This window comes from Fundulus heteroclitus, chromosome 4, assembly GCF_011125445.2.
Source record: "Fundulus heteroclitus isolate FHET01 chromosome 4, MU-UCD_Fhet_4.1, whole genome shotgun sequence".
NCBI classification, from domain to species: Eukaryota; Metazoa; Chordata; class Actinopteri; order Cyprinodontiformes; family Fundulidae; genus Fundulus; species Fundulus heteroclitus.
In genome coordinates, this window is record NC_046364.1 from 39,675,353 (window position 1) to 39,694,713 (window position 19,361).

Here is a 19,361-nt window from a genome sequence, read left to right on the forward strand (position 1 = left end):
GTTAGAAAGATTTTTGTTTATTTACCCCCGTTTTCTATTGAATAAAAAGCCGTGTCTCCGCTTATGTGTCTGTGGTCGCCACGCCCACGCCTCATTTCAAATCTGGCGCCCATCACCCCTCAGCAGCTGCTGGGCCACTCCCCTCTACTCCCTCGGGCCGCTGGAAGCGCGCACGCGCCCTTCCTCTAATGGGCCGCCATTTTGTGTTAGGCCTACTCCTCCAAAGCGGGAGAAAATTAAGAGCTCGACGCAGAGCACACGCCGCCGTCTGCTGCAGGATTGAGAGAAGCAACCGCCGGCGCTGACCTTCAAAGTGACTACAACGGGAAAAAGAGCCAACCAGAAGTAAGTGAAAGTATCAGTTTTACCCCAGACAAGGGGAGGTTTTTGTAGGAGCCGTCTACGGCCTCTAGGTGTCACGGTAGGGCTTACCGTCCTGGCGGCTGGCGGGGGGTGTTTGTCTCCCTCTATCGTTATCCAAAATACATTAAATACCTCTATAAACCCCCAGTCGGCGAACCAGTCAAGTATTTTGGAGACTTCCGGGCGATATAATGGCGTATTTGGTGGGGATGGCCGTGTTTATCGGTATTTCTGATTTAAGTCTTTTCAGGCCTGACGTCCATCTTATCGTGCCCTTTGTTTCCTGTTTTCAGACGTTGTCGCGCTTCCCCACTTAAACGCGGCGCAGCTTGACCAAGTTGTCGGCTCAAAAGCGCAACTTGCACCCTTTTTTTTAGGACTAAAACAAAGGGAGCCAGAATATGGGCAATTCGTGCGTTTAACACAGACAAGCGTGTGGCTGGGGGGCTCGGCTTATCGACCGATGGTGATTGGCAATCAGACAAACCCCATCAACGTCTCCTTATCGCCGCAGGAAGACGTGAACTGACTCGGGCGCTAACCGTTTTTTTTCTCCTGTCTGTCAGTTAAACCGTCGGCTTCGCGGTTACTTTGAAACGGAGCCGCGCGAGCCAACCGTTGAAGTCGCTTTGATCTGAACTCCCTGGGATCGTTCAACGCCACCCAGCGAAACGCGCAGCCCCCCGTATGACCTCCATTATCCGTAGTTTTGCTGCGGTCCGAGCCCAGAGCTTCGAGACAGCCCGGATCATGGCTTCTTGTCTTATTTAAGAGGCATTTACACTCGCCCGGTTGTGCTGCTAGCACAAAGTAAAGCTGTAATGTGGATTAAAGAGTGCGAAGTTGCATTTATTTATGTTATTTTTTTTTTAGCTTTCGTGTTTTCCCCCCCCCCCACCATTATGTAGTCTAAGCATTGATTTGTTGAAAGTCCTTTAGAGTATTACAGCCAGACCAAAGGGCAAGAAAACCCAGAGGCAATGTGTAGGGTGTGGGCGGTATAGACTGAAAATGTAAAACAACAGTTTCTTGGTGAGAAGATTTATTTTTTTTTTTTCAAGTAGCCTACTGATTAAGTAAATGCCTTACAGTTTTCAAATATTTTATTTATTGATCTTTTCCTGGGGTGAAGGGTAGTAAAAGTTCAATGAAAATGATCAATACCTTCTAACTTCTACATTTTAAAAGGTTAAAAAAAATCAAGGCGTCAAATTCAGGTGTTGTTTCGTTTGAAATGGGTTAACTTGCGGTGCTTCCCCTTGTCTCTAAGATCTGACAGAAACACGTTCTTGGTGGGGCTTGAAGGGGTTTTCTGAAGTTCTTTCTGTAAAGGTGATTTTTCAGAAGGTAATTTGGCTAACAAAGGTTAATGTCTGGCAAATGAAGCACGCCAGTTGTTGCCTCGCCAATGCAGATGTGCTGTTTAAAGCCATAAACTATGTTGTGCCCCATTTATCCTGGGAGTCTTGATTTTTAATGCAGGAAATGATGGCACCCTCCATTTGAGTGCATTTTGGGGAAATGTGTGCAAAAAAACTATTTGCAAAGCCAGCCAAATTGGACACTAAACCAGGGGGGTGCTGTGTAATTTCAAATGTTGTACTGGTTGCAACATCATTACTTAACACCAGGTGCTGCTGTTTAAAGGGATATTATTATTATTATTATTATTAATAATAATAATGCATACACACAGAGTGGAAGCAGAAGAGGAGTTTTATAAAACTACCTGTTTTTTGTGCTAATGTAAAGTTATACAGCCACGTTAAATGCTTATTAAAAACTGCTTGATCATGATAAACTAAAGCTATATACATCATGCCTCCATCTTGATAGTGTTTTGATGGTACTTTTTGAGGCTAGATAAGAATCCAGCGTTGGGCGTGATCAACAGATATAAACAGGCATGTCGACAGCTACCGGCAGTATCATAAAACCATCATGATGCCAGTTTGCTTAAATAATGAATCACTTGTAAATAATGCCGTACCGAGCCTGATCCTCTGCAATGCCTCGCAATAAAGCAGCAGCTCGGTGCGATCGAAGAGCAACCATTATTAATTAAACACACTGATCTAACAGCAACTTTAAGAGCCTTATATCAGAGCATTTTCTCATGTTGATCAACTCAGCGGTCACGTCTGAGCCTCAGCAGATTTAGCTTCAGTGAACACCGGCAGCCATACTATATTCCCAGCGACATTCCTGCCTTTTCCCACTGGGAATTTATTCACTGGATCTTTGACCATTCTGCATTGTTTCGCTGGGAGCTGCTAATAGCCGCTAGCTGCTTCCTTGTTTTATCCCCTGCTGTGCATGAGCAGTACGTACTTCCTCAGTTATTAAAAATAAACATGAAAGACTCTATTTACTAACAAATTAAGCAAAAACAAAGCATAAAACTTCAAAATAGTAACTAATACGGCAGCAGGACATGACAATCTTTCATAAAAACCTTGTATGCAACCAGAGTGAGCTACTGGCGTATAAATAAAAATAATTCAAATAGCGTGGCTATGCACCTTCAAACGTTGTGGCTTGTCTTTGCTGGGGTGACATTGTATAATTGTTTCTTATTGACATTATTCAAAGAAATGCTGTTTCAGTTTTCAGATGGTCTGGTGTATCTGAATACCTCACTTTACTGTCCAGTTGTTTAAATCTTTGTTTTACATTTACTGTTTTTCAAATACACTGCACTGTCATTAATACAAAGTTCAAGATTAAAAATACAATAGATACTAAAATGTATGAAAGGTTGTGTTTTTTTTTGTTTGTTTTTTTTGTCAAAACATTTTCTCCTGTGGATAGTGATTGGCGATCTAATTACTGACCGTTCATAAACTTTCTTTGTAGAGCGGTGGTTAGCCCATTGCCATGGAGGGCGAGGTCGTTTCCATGGAGTCGGCTCAGGCCGCTGCCCTGGCCTCTGATGGAAAAGTCCTACCCGAGGGCAGAGAGGCGTTGATGCAAGCGGTGCAGGGAGAAGTAGCCGGCAACATGGACATGATGGTGATGGATGCGCTGGACCCGACGTTGCTGCAGATGAAAACAGAAGTGTTGGAGGGGGGCGGCACGGTGACGGTTACAGGTGGAGACGAGGGTCAGATCATCACACTTCAGGTGTGTACCGAGGTGGATAGCAAGTAACTGCACTTGTGAATTTGTTTGTAACGTTGGATTCTTTGCTCTAGGTGGTGAATATGGAAGAGCAGTCCGGTGGCGCATTAGGTCTTGGTCAGCTTCAGCTGGTGCAGGTACCAGTCACAACAACTACTGTAGAGGGGCTCCAGGCCACTTATGTTGAAGCGTCAGGAGCCAACAAGGAAGCCGAACCAGTTATCTGCCACACCCTTCCCTTGCCTGAGGGCTTCCAGGTGTGGAATGGCTTCCTACTTCTTTAAGTCATTCATGTTCAGACTTTTGCTCCAACCGTCTTTTGAGACTGTTTTATAAATCTTTCATGCTTCTTTTAGGTTGTAAAGGTGGGGGCAAATGGTGAGGTGGAGACTGTAGAGCAAGAAGAGCTCCAGGCAGCCCATGATGAGCTCCAAGCAACACAGGAGGAGGAAGAGGAAGAAGAGGAAGTGGTAGAACCTGAAGCTGTTGTCCCTCAGCAAGAAGACCCAGAATGGTCCAAGGATCCAGACTACCAGCCCATTGCTGCTGTTCGCAAAGGAAAAAAGGGCAAAAAAAGCCGACTTCGGTATGCAGAGGGAGATCGTGACATGGATGTTTCCGTGTATGACTTTGAGGAAGAACAGCAGGAGGGGCTTCTGTCGGAGGTCAACGCTGAGAAGGTTGTGGGCAACATGAAACCTCCGAAGCCCACCAAGATCAAGAAAAAAGGTGAAGCTTCAACTTTGTATACTGTTATTGTTACGTGTTGGTATTTATTTTGCTGTTTAACCTAAAATTTCTCTCTTCTCAGGTGTGAAGAAAACTTTCCAGTGTGAGCTCTGTAGCTACACCTGTCCAAGGCGTTCTAATCTGGATCGACACATGAAGAGCCACACCGACGAGAGGCCCCACAAATGTCACTTATGTGGCAGAGCCTTCAGAACCGTCACGCTGCTGAGAAACCACCTGAACACACACACAGGTAAAATCAGGCTCGATATTTTTAGGCTGAATACAGATGTACAACATTTCTCTTTTATAAATCAATTATAAAAAGACATCTCTGAATCAAGGATTTATCCCAAATGTCTCACATGCACAGTTTGTAACAGACAGCTGTCGATAAATATGAGAAGCGGCGGAAAAATGACCTACTGGAATACGTAAAAGTATAATTATAACGCAACATAGAAGCGGTGTAGTCTCAATCTCAATATATTGCCCATCCCAAATCTGTACTTAAAATGAATGATTCAAAGCTACTTATTTGCTTCACAAATGATTAAAAACTTAGCAGTTCACAATTGCATAAATTGTCGCACTTCTTATGGCAGAAGAGCTGTAATAACTTTAGTTTTAAACTCCCAACACGTGGAGGACAGCCAGAAGAAAGTGTGTGCATCTCTTTGTCAACAACGCAAACACAAAGGCGTTGCTCTTAGCTATTTTCCTTATGAGGCAGATGGACGGGAACGGCTGAATGATGCCACGTGCTTGTGTTAATGCTACGACATTGATGTTTGAGCGCAATTTTAAAACAGCACTAAAGCTCCTGTATCTGCAACAGTGAAGAAGTAAACTTGCCAGATGACATGCGCCAACACTGATAAAGTTAAAACATTGTATTTTTTTGCTCTCAAAAGAGTTCTGTGCCTTTTTTTTTTTTTTTTTTAAACGTTGCTGCGGTTTCTAAAATAGTATCAAGTGTTTTTCTTAAGATCATTATCACACTTGAAATATGGTGCAACCTCAGTACCAAGTCCAGTATTCAGAATAGGTGAAGCTGGATTAAAAAGCCCATTTAAAGTAATGACTTTGTTCTGTTAAGTACATTCATTAATTTACATAGTTTCAGCCATGTAATCTTATTTTCCTAAATTTTAGGCACTCGGCCACATAAATGCACGGATTGTGACATGGCATTTGTGACCAGTGGAGAGCTGGTGCGTCACCGTCGCTACAAACACACGCATGAGAAGCCCTTCAAGTGTTCAATGTGCGACTATTCCAGCGTGGAGGTACTTGTTTTTATTCAAGAGTGTCACTACTTTTTAAAATAAAATAGTCAGACAGTTACTGTAATTGTTCTGTTTTTAGGTGAGCAAGTTGAAGAGGCACATCCGCTCTCATACTGGGGAGAGGCCCTTCCAGTGCAGTCTTTGCAGCTATGCCAGCAGAGACACTTACAAGCTGAAAAGGCACATGAGGACACACTCAGGTAAAAGATGCTTAGCCTATTGGGTTTGTTTGTTTGTTTTGCACTGAGTTTCAAATTTTACTTCCTTTTTGTCGCAGGGGAGAAGCCATACGAGTGCTACATCTGCCATGCTCGCTTCACACAGAGCGGTACCATGAAGATGCACATTCTGCAGAAACACACAGAAAACGTGGCCAAGTTCCACTGCCCGCACTGTGATACTGTGATCGCACGCAAGAGCGACCTAGGTAGGTCCTGTCTGTGTTTCTGTGAAGTCGATGTGCAGGAAGACAATCAGACCCGCTGTTGGAATAGATTGAGACCGTGGTTGTGTGGTGTACTGATAATAATCTGGCCAACCTTTCTGTAGGTGTTCACTTAAGAAAGCAGCACTCGTTTATCGAGACGGGGAAGAAATGCCGCTACTGTGACGCTGTGTTTCACGAGCGCTACGCTCTGATCCAACACCAGAAGACTCACAAGAACGAGAAGCGTTTCAAGTGCGACCAGTGTGATTACTGCTGCAGGCAGGTCTGTTACAAACGTCTGTCCCGTCTGCAATTGTGCTTTTACTTGCAAACTACCGGCTGTATGATGCTGGTGTTTTCTCGTGCAGGAGCGCCACATGATAATGCACAAGCGTACACACACCGGGGAGAAGCCCTTTGCCTGCAGCCAGTGCGAGAAGACTTTCCGTCAGAAGCAGCTTCTGGATATGCACTTCAAGCGTTACCACGATCCAAACTTTGTCCCCACGGCCTTCGTCTGCAACAAGTGCAGTAAGACCTTCACTCGCAGGGTAGGACACCGAGGTTTCGACATGCCCTCTGTTGTATGTCTGTTGGTAACGAGAAACTCACAGTTTGCTGTGCTCACCAGAACACAATGCTGCGTCACGCTGAGAACTGCATAGGCGAAGCTGGCGCGGATGAAAATGGAGCTCCTTCTCCCAGGAAGGGTCGCCGTGGCAGAAAGAGGAAGATGCAGAGCAGAAGAGACGACGATGATGATGACGAAGATGAAAACACAGGTATTGTAAACGTATTAAGCTAATGTACATGCTTTACAACCCAAGAGCAGCAACATGCTTTTATACTAGACTCCATGTAGATTCTCATTTTTACTCAGCGTCTTAATCCACGGTTTCTGCGGGGTCTTAAAAAGTCTTAGATTTTAAATTCAGAATTTAAGGCCTTAAATCTTTTACGAAAAAATTAAATTCATAGAATTATCATGTTAAAATCTTTATTTTTTTTGACATTTTAAATGTCTTTTCTGTTAGGGTGGTGGTGGCCTAGTGGTTAGAGCAGCGCGCTTGTGCTCTGAGAAGGTTACAAGTACCCGGTTCGATCCCTGCAGACCGCCACTGTGGGTCCCTGAGCAAGACCCTTTGCCCCAGAATGCTTTGCTGTAATAGCTGCCCAAAGGGATGAGTTAAATGCAATACAAATTTCATTGCAATGTACAATTGCAATGACAAATAAAAATGTATTATTATTAAATGTATTTGCGACTAAAAACACGTAGCCAGCCAATCAGCTTTGGTTAGTCCGTATCGCTCCACTTCTGGTAATTTAGCAACACTTGGCAGCTAAAGAACCAGTTTAAGGCTCAGTTAAAGTCTGTTTAAAAACAGCAACTTTGAAGCAGAATCTGTAAATACAAAACAAAAAAAATAACATAAAATGCTGGATATCTGGACATTCAGCATTTAGAAAGCGCTGATATCGCTGTGAATGGTCTGAGACGACAGCTTTCAGTCAGATCTGCTTATCTGATCCCAACACTCGGATACCTGGAGTCCAGCAGCCAACAATTTAAGGGAGCTCGTTAAATTGAGTAAATGTTCTTATTTTAGCAAACATGATTACGGTCACTTTTACTTTTTAAGTATTTGGTGAAATGGTTACTCAAGTAGTTTGATCATAACATCTGATTCAGTATTTAAAGATAAGATAGCCAGAGAGAGAAATTTATAAGGTTATTTGTCAGAACTGCATTAATAATATCTGGTGTTTAGTATTTCTCGGGCAAACCAGCGGAAGCAGGCGGACACTTCTGGCGTTTTCCAAATAAAACCTCTGGTCAATGCTGGCGAAACATTTACACATTTTCAGTGTTCCCTGTGGTTGGGAACCTCTAATCAAATATGTTTCTTTCAAATTCTCCCAAAAAAGTCGTGATTGATTTTCTTTCACCAACCCAGTTTGGCTCTCCTAGCTCCGCTCTTCCCTGCGTGGTTTTTGTTTTGACCGACCTGGAAATGTCTCCTGATGTGGCTTTAACTTTGCCTCATGGAGTTAAGATTTACAGCTTTGAGACTTTTGCCTCCATGGCGGGATCGACGGGAACATTAATAACGCAAAAGTTTTTTTAACCGCAGTGAAATGATTTGTTTAGATTGGATTTTGTGCCGACTCACTGCCTGCTGTGTCAGCGGGGAGAGTTTTCAGGCGTTCCCTGAGTACAGGCTGCTTTCAACAGGCAACTCTGCGAAAGCACTGCTGTGTTTGAAAGATAACAGCCGCTGCCTTCTACCATTTAAGTCTTGGAGAAAAACTTAATTTGCTCTTGCCCCTCGGCCAATCACTGAAAAGCAGTGAGATTCGCTCAAAGTTCCCGTGTCGGTTTGACCCTGTAGTAGGGCTGGGCGATAAATCGATTTAGTCGATTAATTCGAATTTACAATTCTTTAAGATTTCTTTTTTGGAAAATCTGGATTTTATTTTGCCAATACACTCATTGGGTTTCTATGAGGAGAACAGCATGTGATGCTGAATATATGTTCATTATTGTCAAAATATTGTTAAATGGAAACTTTTTTTTACCATAATACGAGGTACTTAATTTACTTATTTAGTTTTTTTTTACTTAGTTTGAAGTTCACAAGTGCAGTGAAGCCTGTTCTTAGCTCAATGTGTAATACCACTAGCAGCAAATGTTGTGTTATATTTTCATTGTTTATAATGGCACGGCTACCATCTTGTTTTACAAGCCTGTTTAACAGCTTGTTCTTAGTTGCACTTTGAATTCAGGTCAACTCCCTGACGAAATGCTTGACATAAAAAGCAAGGTTTTAAAATAATTTCTTTAATTTCTTTTTCTGAAACAAAAAGGAGGAAAAAAATCGATTAATCGGATTTGGTATGATAAAATCGGAGATTTATTTTTTAATCCATATCGCCCGGCTCTACCCTGTAGGGTCAGAGAAACCCGGGCTGGCCCTGAAAATGTTGCTGCTGAAACACTCGATGTAGCTGAGTGGTGCGCAGTGGAACTGGGGTTTAATGCACTTTTGGTTCTCTATTTAAGGAACTTTTACTAAAGGAGATGAAGTACACATTTCCTCTTAATTCTAAATTTATTGTTCCATTTTTTTTCTTTTTTAACATTTGGGCAATGTTTTATTTTTTTACTTGAGTCAGAATAAACTTTAACCCTGCAGCAGACTAATAAAAATGTTCCCTTGAGACCATCAAATGTGGGAAGCTTTAACATTTATGCCTCGTCCTTCTTTCACGCAGAGGGCGATCTGGATGAAGACGAGGAAGACGAAATGCTGCACGACATTGAGGTGGAGCAGGCGGAACCAGTCGTTCCGATTCCTGCACCAGTGGAGCCCCCGGTGAAAAGGAAACGTGGGCGCCCCCCTAAGAACAGGCCCGACGGTAAGTTTCTGCATCATTTGAGCTGTTCAGAGGCTGCTGATGGTGAGCCCCGCGTTGAGACACCAGAGTCTGACCTGAAACTGTTTGCAGCTGCCGCCATCATCCGCGTGGAGGATGAGGTCACAGGAGAGGTGGACGACATCATCGTAAAGAAGGAGGTCGGGGCGGAGCAGGAAGAGGGCGCCGCCGAGGAGGTGGTGGTCGGTGGCGGCAAGTCGGCCATCGAGATGGAGGAGCTGTCTCAGGTAGAAGGAGCAGCCGAGGAGGTGCAGCTGACCGAGGCCCCTCCCAATGGAGACCTGACCCCTGAGATGATCCTCAGCATGATGGACCGATGATTTATGTGAAGGTGGAATCTGTAAAAAAAACACCCAGACCTTTTGGTTAAATCTTTATTTTAATTCTTGGCATTTAGGATAACAAAACTGTACCATGCACAGACAGAAAACGCATCACTGTTGTAATTTAAAAAAATGTACTTGTCCATAAAGACCTGATGGGGGAGAAAATGTTAATAAGGATTTATCAAACCAAAATTTTAGTACATTGTCGTTTGGGGTGGCTGTAATTTGTAGCAGTTTTTTTTATTATCTTTGGGTGATTTGGTTTAGGAGAAACAAAAGAGTGCTTGTTAATCCCTAGTAAGAATCTTCAAAATGATCTGGGTGATCTTTTTAGTCTTTTGTAGAACTTTTTTGCCTTTTTAGGCTGATAAGGAGTGTGTAAATAGAATATTTAAAGCCCAAATTGAGAGAGGCAATTGTATGAACAAGTAACTGCCTCTAATTACGGCCACTTCAAATTATGAACCATGAAAATATCTTGAATTTTCTTCCCCTTCTGCTGTGGTTAGTAAATCTTCTTTTTTTCTTTTTTTTTTAAACCATGTTCTAGTTTTTAAAAGCTTGATAGACTGCTTATCTCATGCTCTTTTCCTGCTACTGTAATACCTGTAGAAGACGTGTATGTACTTTACATTGTCACAGATGAGTGCAAAGAAAAAAAAAACCTAAATAGTTTTGCTCTCATGTGTAGTCATTCCACTTTGGGTTAATGTTTTCCTTTTTTTTTTTTTTTTTTGTACCATTGGCGAAGCTACGTAGCAGCTTGAATGACCTTTGAATAACTGTGTGGCAGATGAGAACAGATGTACGACTGTACCACCAATAAAAAGTAGTCATGGGACTGATGTTTTAGCTTCCTGCAGTTGGAATGATCTGTATTTTTTTAAAGGGACTGGTTTGGCTCCTCTGATATGTTATCGGTACAGTTACAGCAAGAGTTCGCTTGACACATTTTGTTCAAATTGGCTAGGGAAAAACAAAATGACGATGTCCACATATTTTGCTTGCAAATATATTTTATTAAATTGGAGAAACTGGTTTGTTTTCTTTGATTTTATTCTAGGAATGGCACGGGTGGAGAGATGTCTTTTAGTTTTGAGTGGGTCTTGAAGCGACGTTATGTTGTGGAGATATTTGATTAGAAACATGTAATTTCTAAATTAAGGTTAAGGTTTACACCTACACTGGATTATGCTATAGACTACAAGTACTGCATCATCATAACATCACTATAAATCATTAGATCATACAAAGTGTTCATTATATTGGCACTGCAGCAGGAATAAGAGTTTCTGAAGCGTTCAGTTGAACAACGAGGCATTACCAGTCGCTCCTGAGTTCATTAAAGACACCGGAGAGGGTCTTAACTTTACTAATCAGCTTTTTGTCCATGATAATTTCCATTGAGTTGAGATTTAATCCAACCACTCAGCTGGCCTTTCTGATAAATTTTGTCTGTTTTTCCCCATAGCAGTGATTCTCCGGCACATTCAGGAGTCTTGCTTCTGACAAAGGACCTCAGCCTCCTAAGAAAAAACAATCTGGTCTGAGCCTTTTTAACTTATTTTTCCAGTTTAATTTACTGTCACCCCCTGAATATTTGTATGTTTCAACAATTTCAGCAGTTTGACTTTTGATGACCACATTTCTTTTTTTCTTTCTGAAATCAATAACTTGTTTTGCCAACATTAAGTTGCAGGAAGTTGGCCTCACACCATCGAACAAAGGAAAGGCAGGTCATCACTCTGAGAGGTCAGGCCTAGTAGGGCAGTGTCATCTGAAAACTTTTCCTAAAAAGTTAAAACAAAACTGGACTTTTTTTTCTGAAGTTTGAAGCCGTCTCGCTTCCCATCCAGAAAGCTTTCACAATTCCAAAATGTCTGGAGTAGTGTGGAGTTCCAAGCTTTATAGTAAGTTATTCAGTTACATCTGAAAACTTATGTGGATGACGATATGGAAAACGCTGCCTATAGTTGGCTGTGTACGATGTGAATAATTCATGGTGGGAATTAAAAAAGATAAAACCGGTTTTTGTTAAAATTATATCAGAACAGTTGTCGCCCACCCTCACAAACTGGGAGCGATGTAAGAGTTTAAAATCCAGGCAATGGTAGAATTATGCAGCTTAAAATCCAATAACACAGTTCTTACTTAGTCTGGAAAATTTATGGAATTTGATCTTTTTTAACAGCTCTGTATAAGAACGGAAAAACAAAACCAGAGTACAGAAAAATATTTATATTTTCAGACAAAACTATACTGTTAGTCAAATGTTTTCCCTCCTTTTTCCTTGTCCTTCCTCCCTCATACCCTTTTGTCCTGTACTACCTTCCCTTCTTGTCTTTCCTCCTTTCTTTCTGTCCTTCCATCCTCGTCTTAACATCCTCTGTTGGCTCCTCCTTTATTGGCTACATCTGAAAACGTCTAATTATAGCTCCTAGCTCCTGTTCCTTGACCTGTCATGGGGTCAACGATGAGAACTCCATCGTGGGGAGGAAAGGAGCTTCAGGCTGGTGAACCGATTTCAGACAGCATCTAACCGTCACTATGCCACGGAAACACACATGGATGATGTGAGTCCTGCCGCCTTTTCTCAAGGCTGCAGGACAAACGTAGCGAAGGTAAACCTACAAAGACTTTCTAGTTCCAACAGTAACTGGTCTTCTTTAACTGCCGATTATTTTTCGTGTATTTTATTTGTACAGTAGTTTCATGAGCAGGCTTTGTTTTCAACAGAAAATAGTGTATACACATAAGTGATGTGTAAACCAAACAAATCAGATTTAGATGAAAAGACAATAGTTTAAATTACAAGGTTAACACATGTATATATATATACATTGTTTTATCGTAGCTGATGATTTAATTGCTTCTTTGATTAAAAACTTTGCTGTTTCGCCATCTATCAGATCTTATTTGCTGTAGACATCAAAGACATGATTAAAAGCCTCTTATCCACATGGATGACCAACAAGTCATGAAAGATGTGAAAGGGTGAATGGCGCTACTTAGAAGTGCACGCTCTCTTCTCTCTGGACATTTTCATTATTTTTCGTGAGGTGGGCTGTGCTGATACATCATGTCACACAAAGGATTGTGGGATTCCTCACAGCTCCTTAAAGGACTTCAAGAGGTTCCTAGGCTAAAGGAACTATGATAGGAAGCACACAGTCTCCTTTTCCTACCTCCTTCCTTACTGCCTGCACTATTCAGACAGCACTTATCATGGCGACTGCTGACACACTTCTGCTTTGGCTAAAGAGTCATTACCAAAAACACGTTTTCGGATTCAGTCCTTGTATCCAAAGTCCCTTACTCTGTCTCTATGACTGCTTTCCTTGCATATGACATCAGTCCCCCCCTCATGTCCCTGCTTCCCTTACCTACTTGTGTCCTTTGCCATGTTTTACTTCTGTCCTTGCTTGTTGCTCATCCCTCCTTTTTATTTCCCAACCTATTTCCACCCTCTTCTCCTCTTATCCATTCTCCCCTTGTGTCATTGCTCTTGCGCTGCTTTTTGTTCCCATTTCATATTTGAAGTATGCCCACTATAAAAATATCTGGTATAAATTCATTGTGAATGTTTGTTAGACGGGTAACAACTCTGGAAAGGTAAGGTTTTTTTTTTTTTTTTTTTGCATGAAAAATGTGCAGAAACCCTGAAATTGGCTTAATGTACCTTAAGCTTGATTTAATTTGCCTAACTTTTCGCATGAGCAAAGCATGTCTGACAAAATACCATCAGTTATGTGCAAGATTCAGTACCTTTAGTAATATTCAGCACCTTTTTATCGTCTAACAAAATGTATTGTGTCTCAGTTTCATGTGGGTTAAGTTTACATTTAATAGTTTTGATTCCATTAATTAGCAAGAAGACGCCAAAGCAGTGTCACTTTTAATGTGCTCTTTGTGTTACTGGGGTGGAAAATTCATGTTCTTGCTACAGAAATTGTCCCTTATAAAATCGGCCAACTATATGAATCAGCAGCGATCGGCTACATGTCACAGAAGTGAAAAACATAAAAACTGAAGATGTTTCAACTAAGGAGATTAATTTGATCATTTGTATAGCTCTGCTTGCTTCGGTTGACTCTGGACTAATTATCATTGGTCTTAAAGGGCTTTTGTATCATTTCCCAACAAGTTCAAATATTTTTACTGTAAAATCAGCAAGTTTTACTATTTCTGACAGCGATAATTTAGCTAATTCAGGCCATTTACAAACCATCTAGTGAAATGTTGCCCAAAGTCATGCTTCAAAGGCTGTCTTAGATATTTCCTTGGACTAAAGGTCTATATAGAATAGAACAGAAATACCTTTATTGTCCCACAATGGGGAAATTTTGGCTTGGCAGTGGCAAAAACACAGACAAGCTACTATATTATTTGAGAGGGAAAAGTGGGAAGCAGCTGCTGCTCATCAAAAGTTTTGATTAAGCGATCCTCAGTAAGTGTGGCCATCTTTATAAAAGGTGTTTTAGGTGTTTGATGGTCCATGCCTACAGGTGTGTGTAAACACAATGCCAGTGTGGAAATGCCTCAGGAATGACGGATGAGGAGCTATTTCTGCTCAATCATTCTGAGAATGTTTGGTCAAGGGTTATAAAGCCGTTTCCAAACAACTGGAAATCCGTCCGTCTACTGTCAGAGAGATTGTTCACATTTCATGCGGTTACTGATCTTCAGAATGAGTGAAAAATAACACTGTTAACATGCTGCAATGGCCCAGTCAAAGTCCAGAAGTATACCGTTACAGAATGTTTGAAGAGGTGTGCAGAAAACTGAAGCAGTGATGTAAAGAAAAGTGGGTAAGTTATATCAACTTGTTGCTAAAGATGTTTCTACAAGCCTTTGCATCATTGGTGGACTTAGTTTTTCATATGAAGCTTTTCCCTTTGTTCATGAAAGGAATCTGTTCATTTTTTCCCTGCTCGTAATGCAGGTTTAGGTGAATAATTTGCAGAACCTGGTAAAAGAATAAATTGTTCGTAATATGTTAAACCTTGAAATTAGGGGAGGGAGTACTTCTCTTTTATATAATGAATGTGTAAAAAGAACAGGTGACGTGTTTGTTAAAGACCAACGAAATGTTCTACTAGAGCTGACCCAAAGGTAAAGGAGAGTTCCCGTCACAAAGCTTTTGAAGATGGCCTGCAGCTCTTTGAAGGCCTCGGTTAAACGGATAGTGGACTTTTACACAATCGACACTGGTCCATAGAACACCAGCAGATCTGCTTTAAATCCTTCTGAAATGTTAGGCTTTAAAATTGGGAAGAATACACAGAATACACCATTGAACTGTTATAAACTAAGAATATATTTAGCAGAAAAAGTGTTTAAAAAATTCAGTTAGCTCATATTGATGGATTTTCCAGAAAGACTCTGAATTAGAGGTGCAGCAATAGATGCCATCTGCTGGGTTTCCTAAGACAGTAAACTTTTTGACCAATCTATCTGTATGATTTGGTTGAATTTGACTTTGTAAAGTGCCTTGTAAATAAAATAGATAGGGGCAATTTTCCCATCTGATCTGTATTCCGCAGGTCAGACACTATGAATAAATCAGATTTTTTTTCCTATTAATTTAATGCATCAAAGCAAAGCGCTCTCACTATTTTAACCCCCCAAACACGAATCAACCAACAGCATTTACTGTGAACCGTTCATTTAAAGATGACAATCAGGAAGAGTTGAGGGACATGTGCTTTGATGCATACACGGGGATATTCCTGTAATTTCTTTATTTTCTGGTGGGTTCAAAACATCTTTCAAAAGACCTGTAGCACTTCTTTGCTTTTACGTCCGATAATTAAAATAAAAACTCAATATGGGCCAAGAAATGCTTGGTTGGCGTCTTTCTTAAATATAGGCATAACAGGTGTTATATTTTCTCCCAGCCACTAAGTCAAAAATAAATAAATAACAAATAACTCTTCTGTTTTTTAAAAAAAAGCTTTTGGGGCACTGGTGGCCTTTGTTCTTTAGTTGTTTAGTTCTCACATCCACATTGAAGTTTATAACCTGTATCTGTGAGCACAGGTAAAACTTAAACGTTTTCCCTATTTAGGTTAAGGTGAAGTGTGCCTATGGTTTAAAGTCTTTTTATCACAATTTGGCAAAACATTTCAGGGTGTCTGTAAGGGTAAAGCAGCACTACCCCTCCCTCCTGTTCCTGCCAGTCAGCTGGCTGAAAGAGTGCTACTACACCTGTGCCTCACTTTTTCATCCTTGGAGCTTTGCAGCTTTTTATTAATTTATTCATTTGCGTGAATAATTCAAACAAAAATACATTTATTGAAAGTACCAGGTCTAGACTGATAATTGTTTTTGAAAGACGTTTAATAGCCATAGCTCAAAATCATCCACGCACACCAGGGTGTGACCATAAATAGACACAATTCCATTTTTATTGTAGGCGGTTTCCGAGGCACAGGAGCCACCTAGAGTTACAACAGTGATGCAGGACTGTAAATAAAAGCCAATTAAGGCTAAATCAAACACACTAAAGAAATGCTTTTCAGCAGATAACTGAATATATGAGGAGCAGATGTATTAAACCACTAAATTGGTTAAAAATGTTTAAACTACAAGCTTTTTTTGTTTATGGACATTGTGTCTGAATACAAGTGTTTGATTGATTTATTGAATGAATGATTGATATAATTCTTCTAAATATATCAAACTCACATTAGTAACAGTTTACTCCCTACAGAAAACATTCTAGTGACAGTTTTTGCGGTTTTATTTTATATTAAGATAAAAATCTACTCTTTAAACAAGCCTCAAATTGCACAATCCTCTGTTGACATCATATAAAGCACACATATTTTAAAGTCTTGTTATTATTATTATCTTCATTTGCATGTTTTCAATCAAATTCCTCTTCAAAGCCGTTTCCTTGTACTGTGCATGGACGCAGTAAATGCGCTGTGTAAGAACGCTGCACGGATTTTAGGGAAATTTGGCACCACCAAAGCACGCTTGTGAAGAGGACTAGGGCAGTCTAGGAATTTGCCAATGCCGTTGTTAAAGATCGGAAGCGATCAATTTGAGCCAAGTCGTTTTAGAAGACCATAAGCGCTCGCCAATGCATTTGGTGACGAGGATTCTGTCTTCTGCCAAAAATGAGCGCCAAGAATGAGTCCAGCGCAGGCCGGCGCGGTCGAACTGGTTCTAAAACCTAAGGGTGACCTCTTTGCAACTCAAATTGACCTTGACTGGTTTTAGAACCTGAAAAGTCCCAATAGTGTTTACTACTGCCAGCTGATCAGCCCGGTTCAATGGCCTCTTGTGACGTCATCAACCAAACTAAACACAAAGCAGATTTGGCCTTTTTCCCCTCTTCTCTACCCACCTTAAAAAAAAAAAAAAAAAAACATAACGTATACTCCCGCACGGAGGCTCCAGACTTGCTTACCCAGCTGTACTTTAACCATCACAGTGACTTGGTTAAAGAATAATATATCCAGCAACAGCTGGAGAGTACCTTTAACTTTAATCTGCCCATTTTCTGTGTTCTTTAATAATTAGGCGAAATGACACAGAGCTTGTCGCTTTTTGCCAGCAGTATTTACTGAGTAAAAAGCGCCAGACGCTCGCCCCCATCGTCCCATGATCCGTCCCAGCCCGCTGGGGCAACTCGGGCAAACAACCCCCGGGGGCAACAACTACAGCTCAGATTTATCTGTCATAACCGAACCCCCACGTTTCAACAGGCGGGCCTGTAGTGACGGCTGCCCGGATAAAACACGCGTCCGTCGGTCCTTCCTCCTTCTCGGAATAGTCATCGTGGCTGTTTCTCTCCCCCCGCTTCCTCGGTGGTGTCACCACCAGCACAGAAAAAAGGTAGCAACGGAGAAAACAGTGACTGAGGCTGAGGGACACGTTTGTTGCCACAGCAACTAGCCAGGCCCAACTTCCGGTCCAGGAAGCCGAACTTCAAAATAAGAGTTATTAAAAAAAAGCGATATGAGCTTGAACTTTTTAATAAAGCACAACTGTGTGAACAACAACAACAAAATGTAATCATTGTACTGATAAAAAAAACAAAACATATAAATGCCATTTTTGTTTTTGATAACCTTGTTTAGGGATTGAAAACCTGTTCAAGGCCATGTATTCACACAGATATGCGTTTAACTTGGCCTCTCCTCGTGTTTTCAAGGTGTTTATTATGGTGGAATGCCATAGTTGTTAGGCAAAGTAGTCAGCCGCTGGAGGCAAGTTATGAGTTATGCTTCCATATTCAGAGGAAAATAGTAAACACTGTGACAGTAGAAGATATCTTGATGAAGTATATTCTTCAAAACAGACATTAAAAAGACCTTAGTGGGTGGAAATGTTGGCTGTGGATAGAGAAGATCCACCCTTTCTGTCTTCTTTCTCTTGCTTTGACTAATTACACATGAACCATGCTGTGCCACACTGGCCCCAGGATTACGCTGGTATTGCTGTGTTTGGGTATGCATCAAAAAACGGCTCAGATATATGCCTCAAATCTGTAACAACAAATGGTGACAATTATAATTGTTAACTTTGAAAAATGATGATACAATGTGATACAAAAACATAACACCATCTATCCTCACTGCACTCACATGTATGGCCTGTAAAGCACTTTTAGCCAACCTTGGATGATTTTAAACATACTATAGAAGCTTTAATTTGACTTACATAACTTATTATTGCAAAACTAAAAAGTGTGTGACTGTAAATGAGTTTGTCTATCTCCATAATGTGATAGAAACTAGGGCAAAAAGTAAAAAAAAAGAAGATTAGAATAGAAAAGAATAGAAGAATACAAACATATTTTATTATTCTTCAGTGGAGAATTTCAGGTTTACCAGCAGCTAAGCGAAATGCAAATACAAGCATATACATTTACATCATAAGAGAAAATATTGTGCAGTTATTGTTACTAAAAATAGCATACTCAAGAAATTCAAGTGTCCAACTAGGTTGGGTGATTTTCAAAAATGTACAAAATATGTTTCCATCCCCGCTGCAAAAATACAGCAGGGATGGAACCACTTATTGAGTTGATCCAGGGCTTAATATTAAAGAAACACTGTGCCTTCATGGGAGGCACGACATCTCTTTAAAAAAACTAACGAAAGTTGACAGAGTTAAGCACATATCAAATAAAGATTTAGTACCAACAAGGTGTTTAAGCTCTCTGTCCTTGTATCAAGACTTGCATAACGTTTCTTTCACCTCTACTCGACAATTTGCTTTACATATTTGCCCTGCCCAGGTCTAAGCAGCCGAAATCCAAATAAAGGCATTTAGCTAACTTAAGAGATCATAAACTATTGATTAGTAAACATTTGTAAAATATTACAAGAAAAAAACTGGCAGCTATGAATCTTTTGTACATACCTAGGAAACGCTATAAATAATACCAAAAAATAATAATCTCAGAGTAAAATATTACAAGAAAAAAACTGGCAGCTACATGGAAAGTACAAAAAATAATAACAATAGTTTGAATCTTTTGTACATATAGGAAACGCTGATATACTCAAACATTCAACTGTCCGATTCAGTAATAATGGCCGTTTAAACCCTTTAACTGTCATTTTTTTAACCAAAAAAATAATAATCTCACAGTAAAATATTACAAGAAAAAAAAACTGGCAGCTACATGGAAAGTACAAAAAATAAAAATAA

General features: G+C 40.6%; 1 protein-coding gene across 2 annotated transcripts; it reads left to right on the plus strand.

The window, feature by feature from the left end:
* Positions 1-247: 247 nt before the first annotated feature.
* Positions 248-10,730, plus strand: ctcf (CCCTC-binding factor (zinc finger protein)). 2 transcript variants are annotated; one of them, XM_012880988.3, is made up of 13 exons: positions 248-345; positions 3,220-3,486; positions 3,558-3,740; positions 3,840-4,212; positions 4,295-4,465; positions 5,368-5,501; positions 5,581-5,701; positions 5,779-5,928; positions 6,051-6,211; positions 6,297-6,479; positions 6,560-6,710; positions 9,205-9,348; positions 9,439-10,730. In XM_012880988.3, the coding sequence occupies exons 2-13, from the start codon at positions 3,241-3,243 to the stop codon at positions 9,684-9,686; spliced, it is 2,265 nt and encodes a 754-aa protein (XP_012736442.2). In that variant the 5' UTR covers positions 248-345; positions 3,220-3,240; the 3' UTR covers positions 9,687-10,730. The 2 variants fall into 2 exon arrangements, with proteins under 2 accessions (XP_012736442.2, XP_035992438.1); XM_036136545.1 differs by lacking the exon at positions 248-345 and adding an exon at positions 567-588 and having other exon boundaries at positions 9,439-9,686.
* The last annotated feature ends 8,631 nt before the right edge of the window (positions 10,731-19,361 follow it).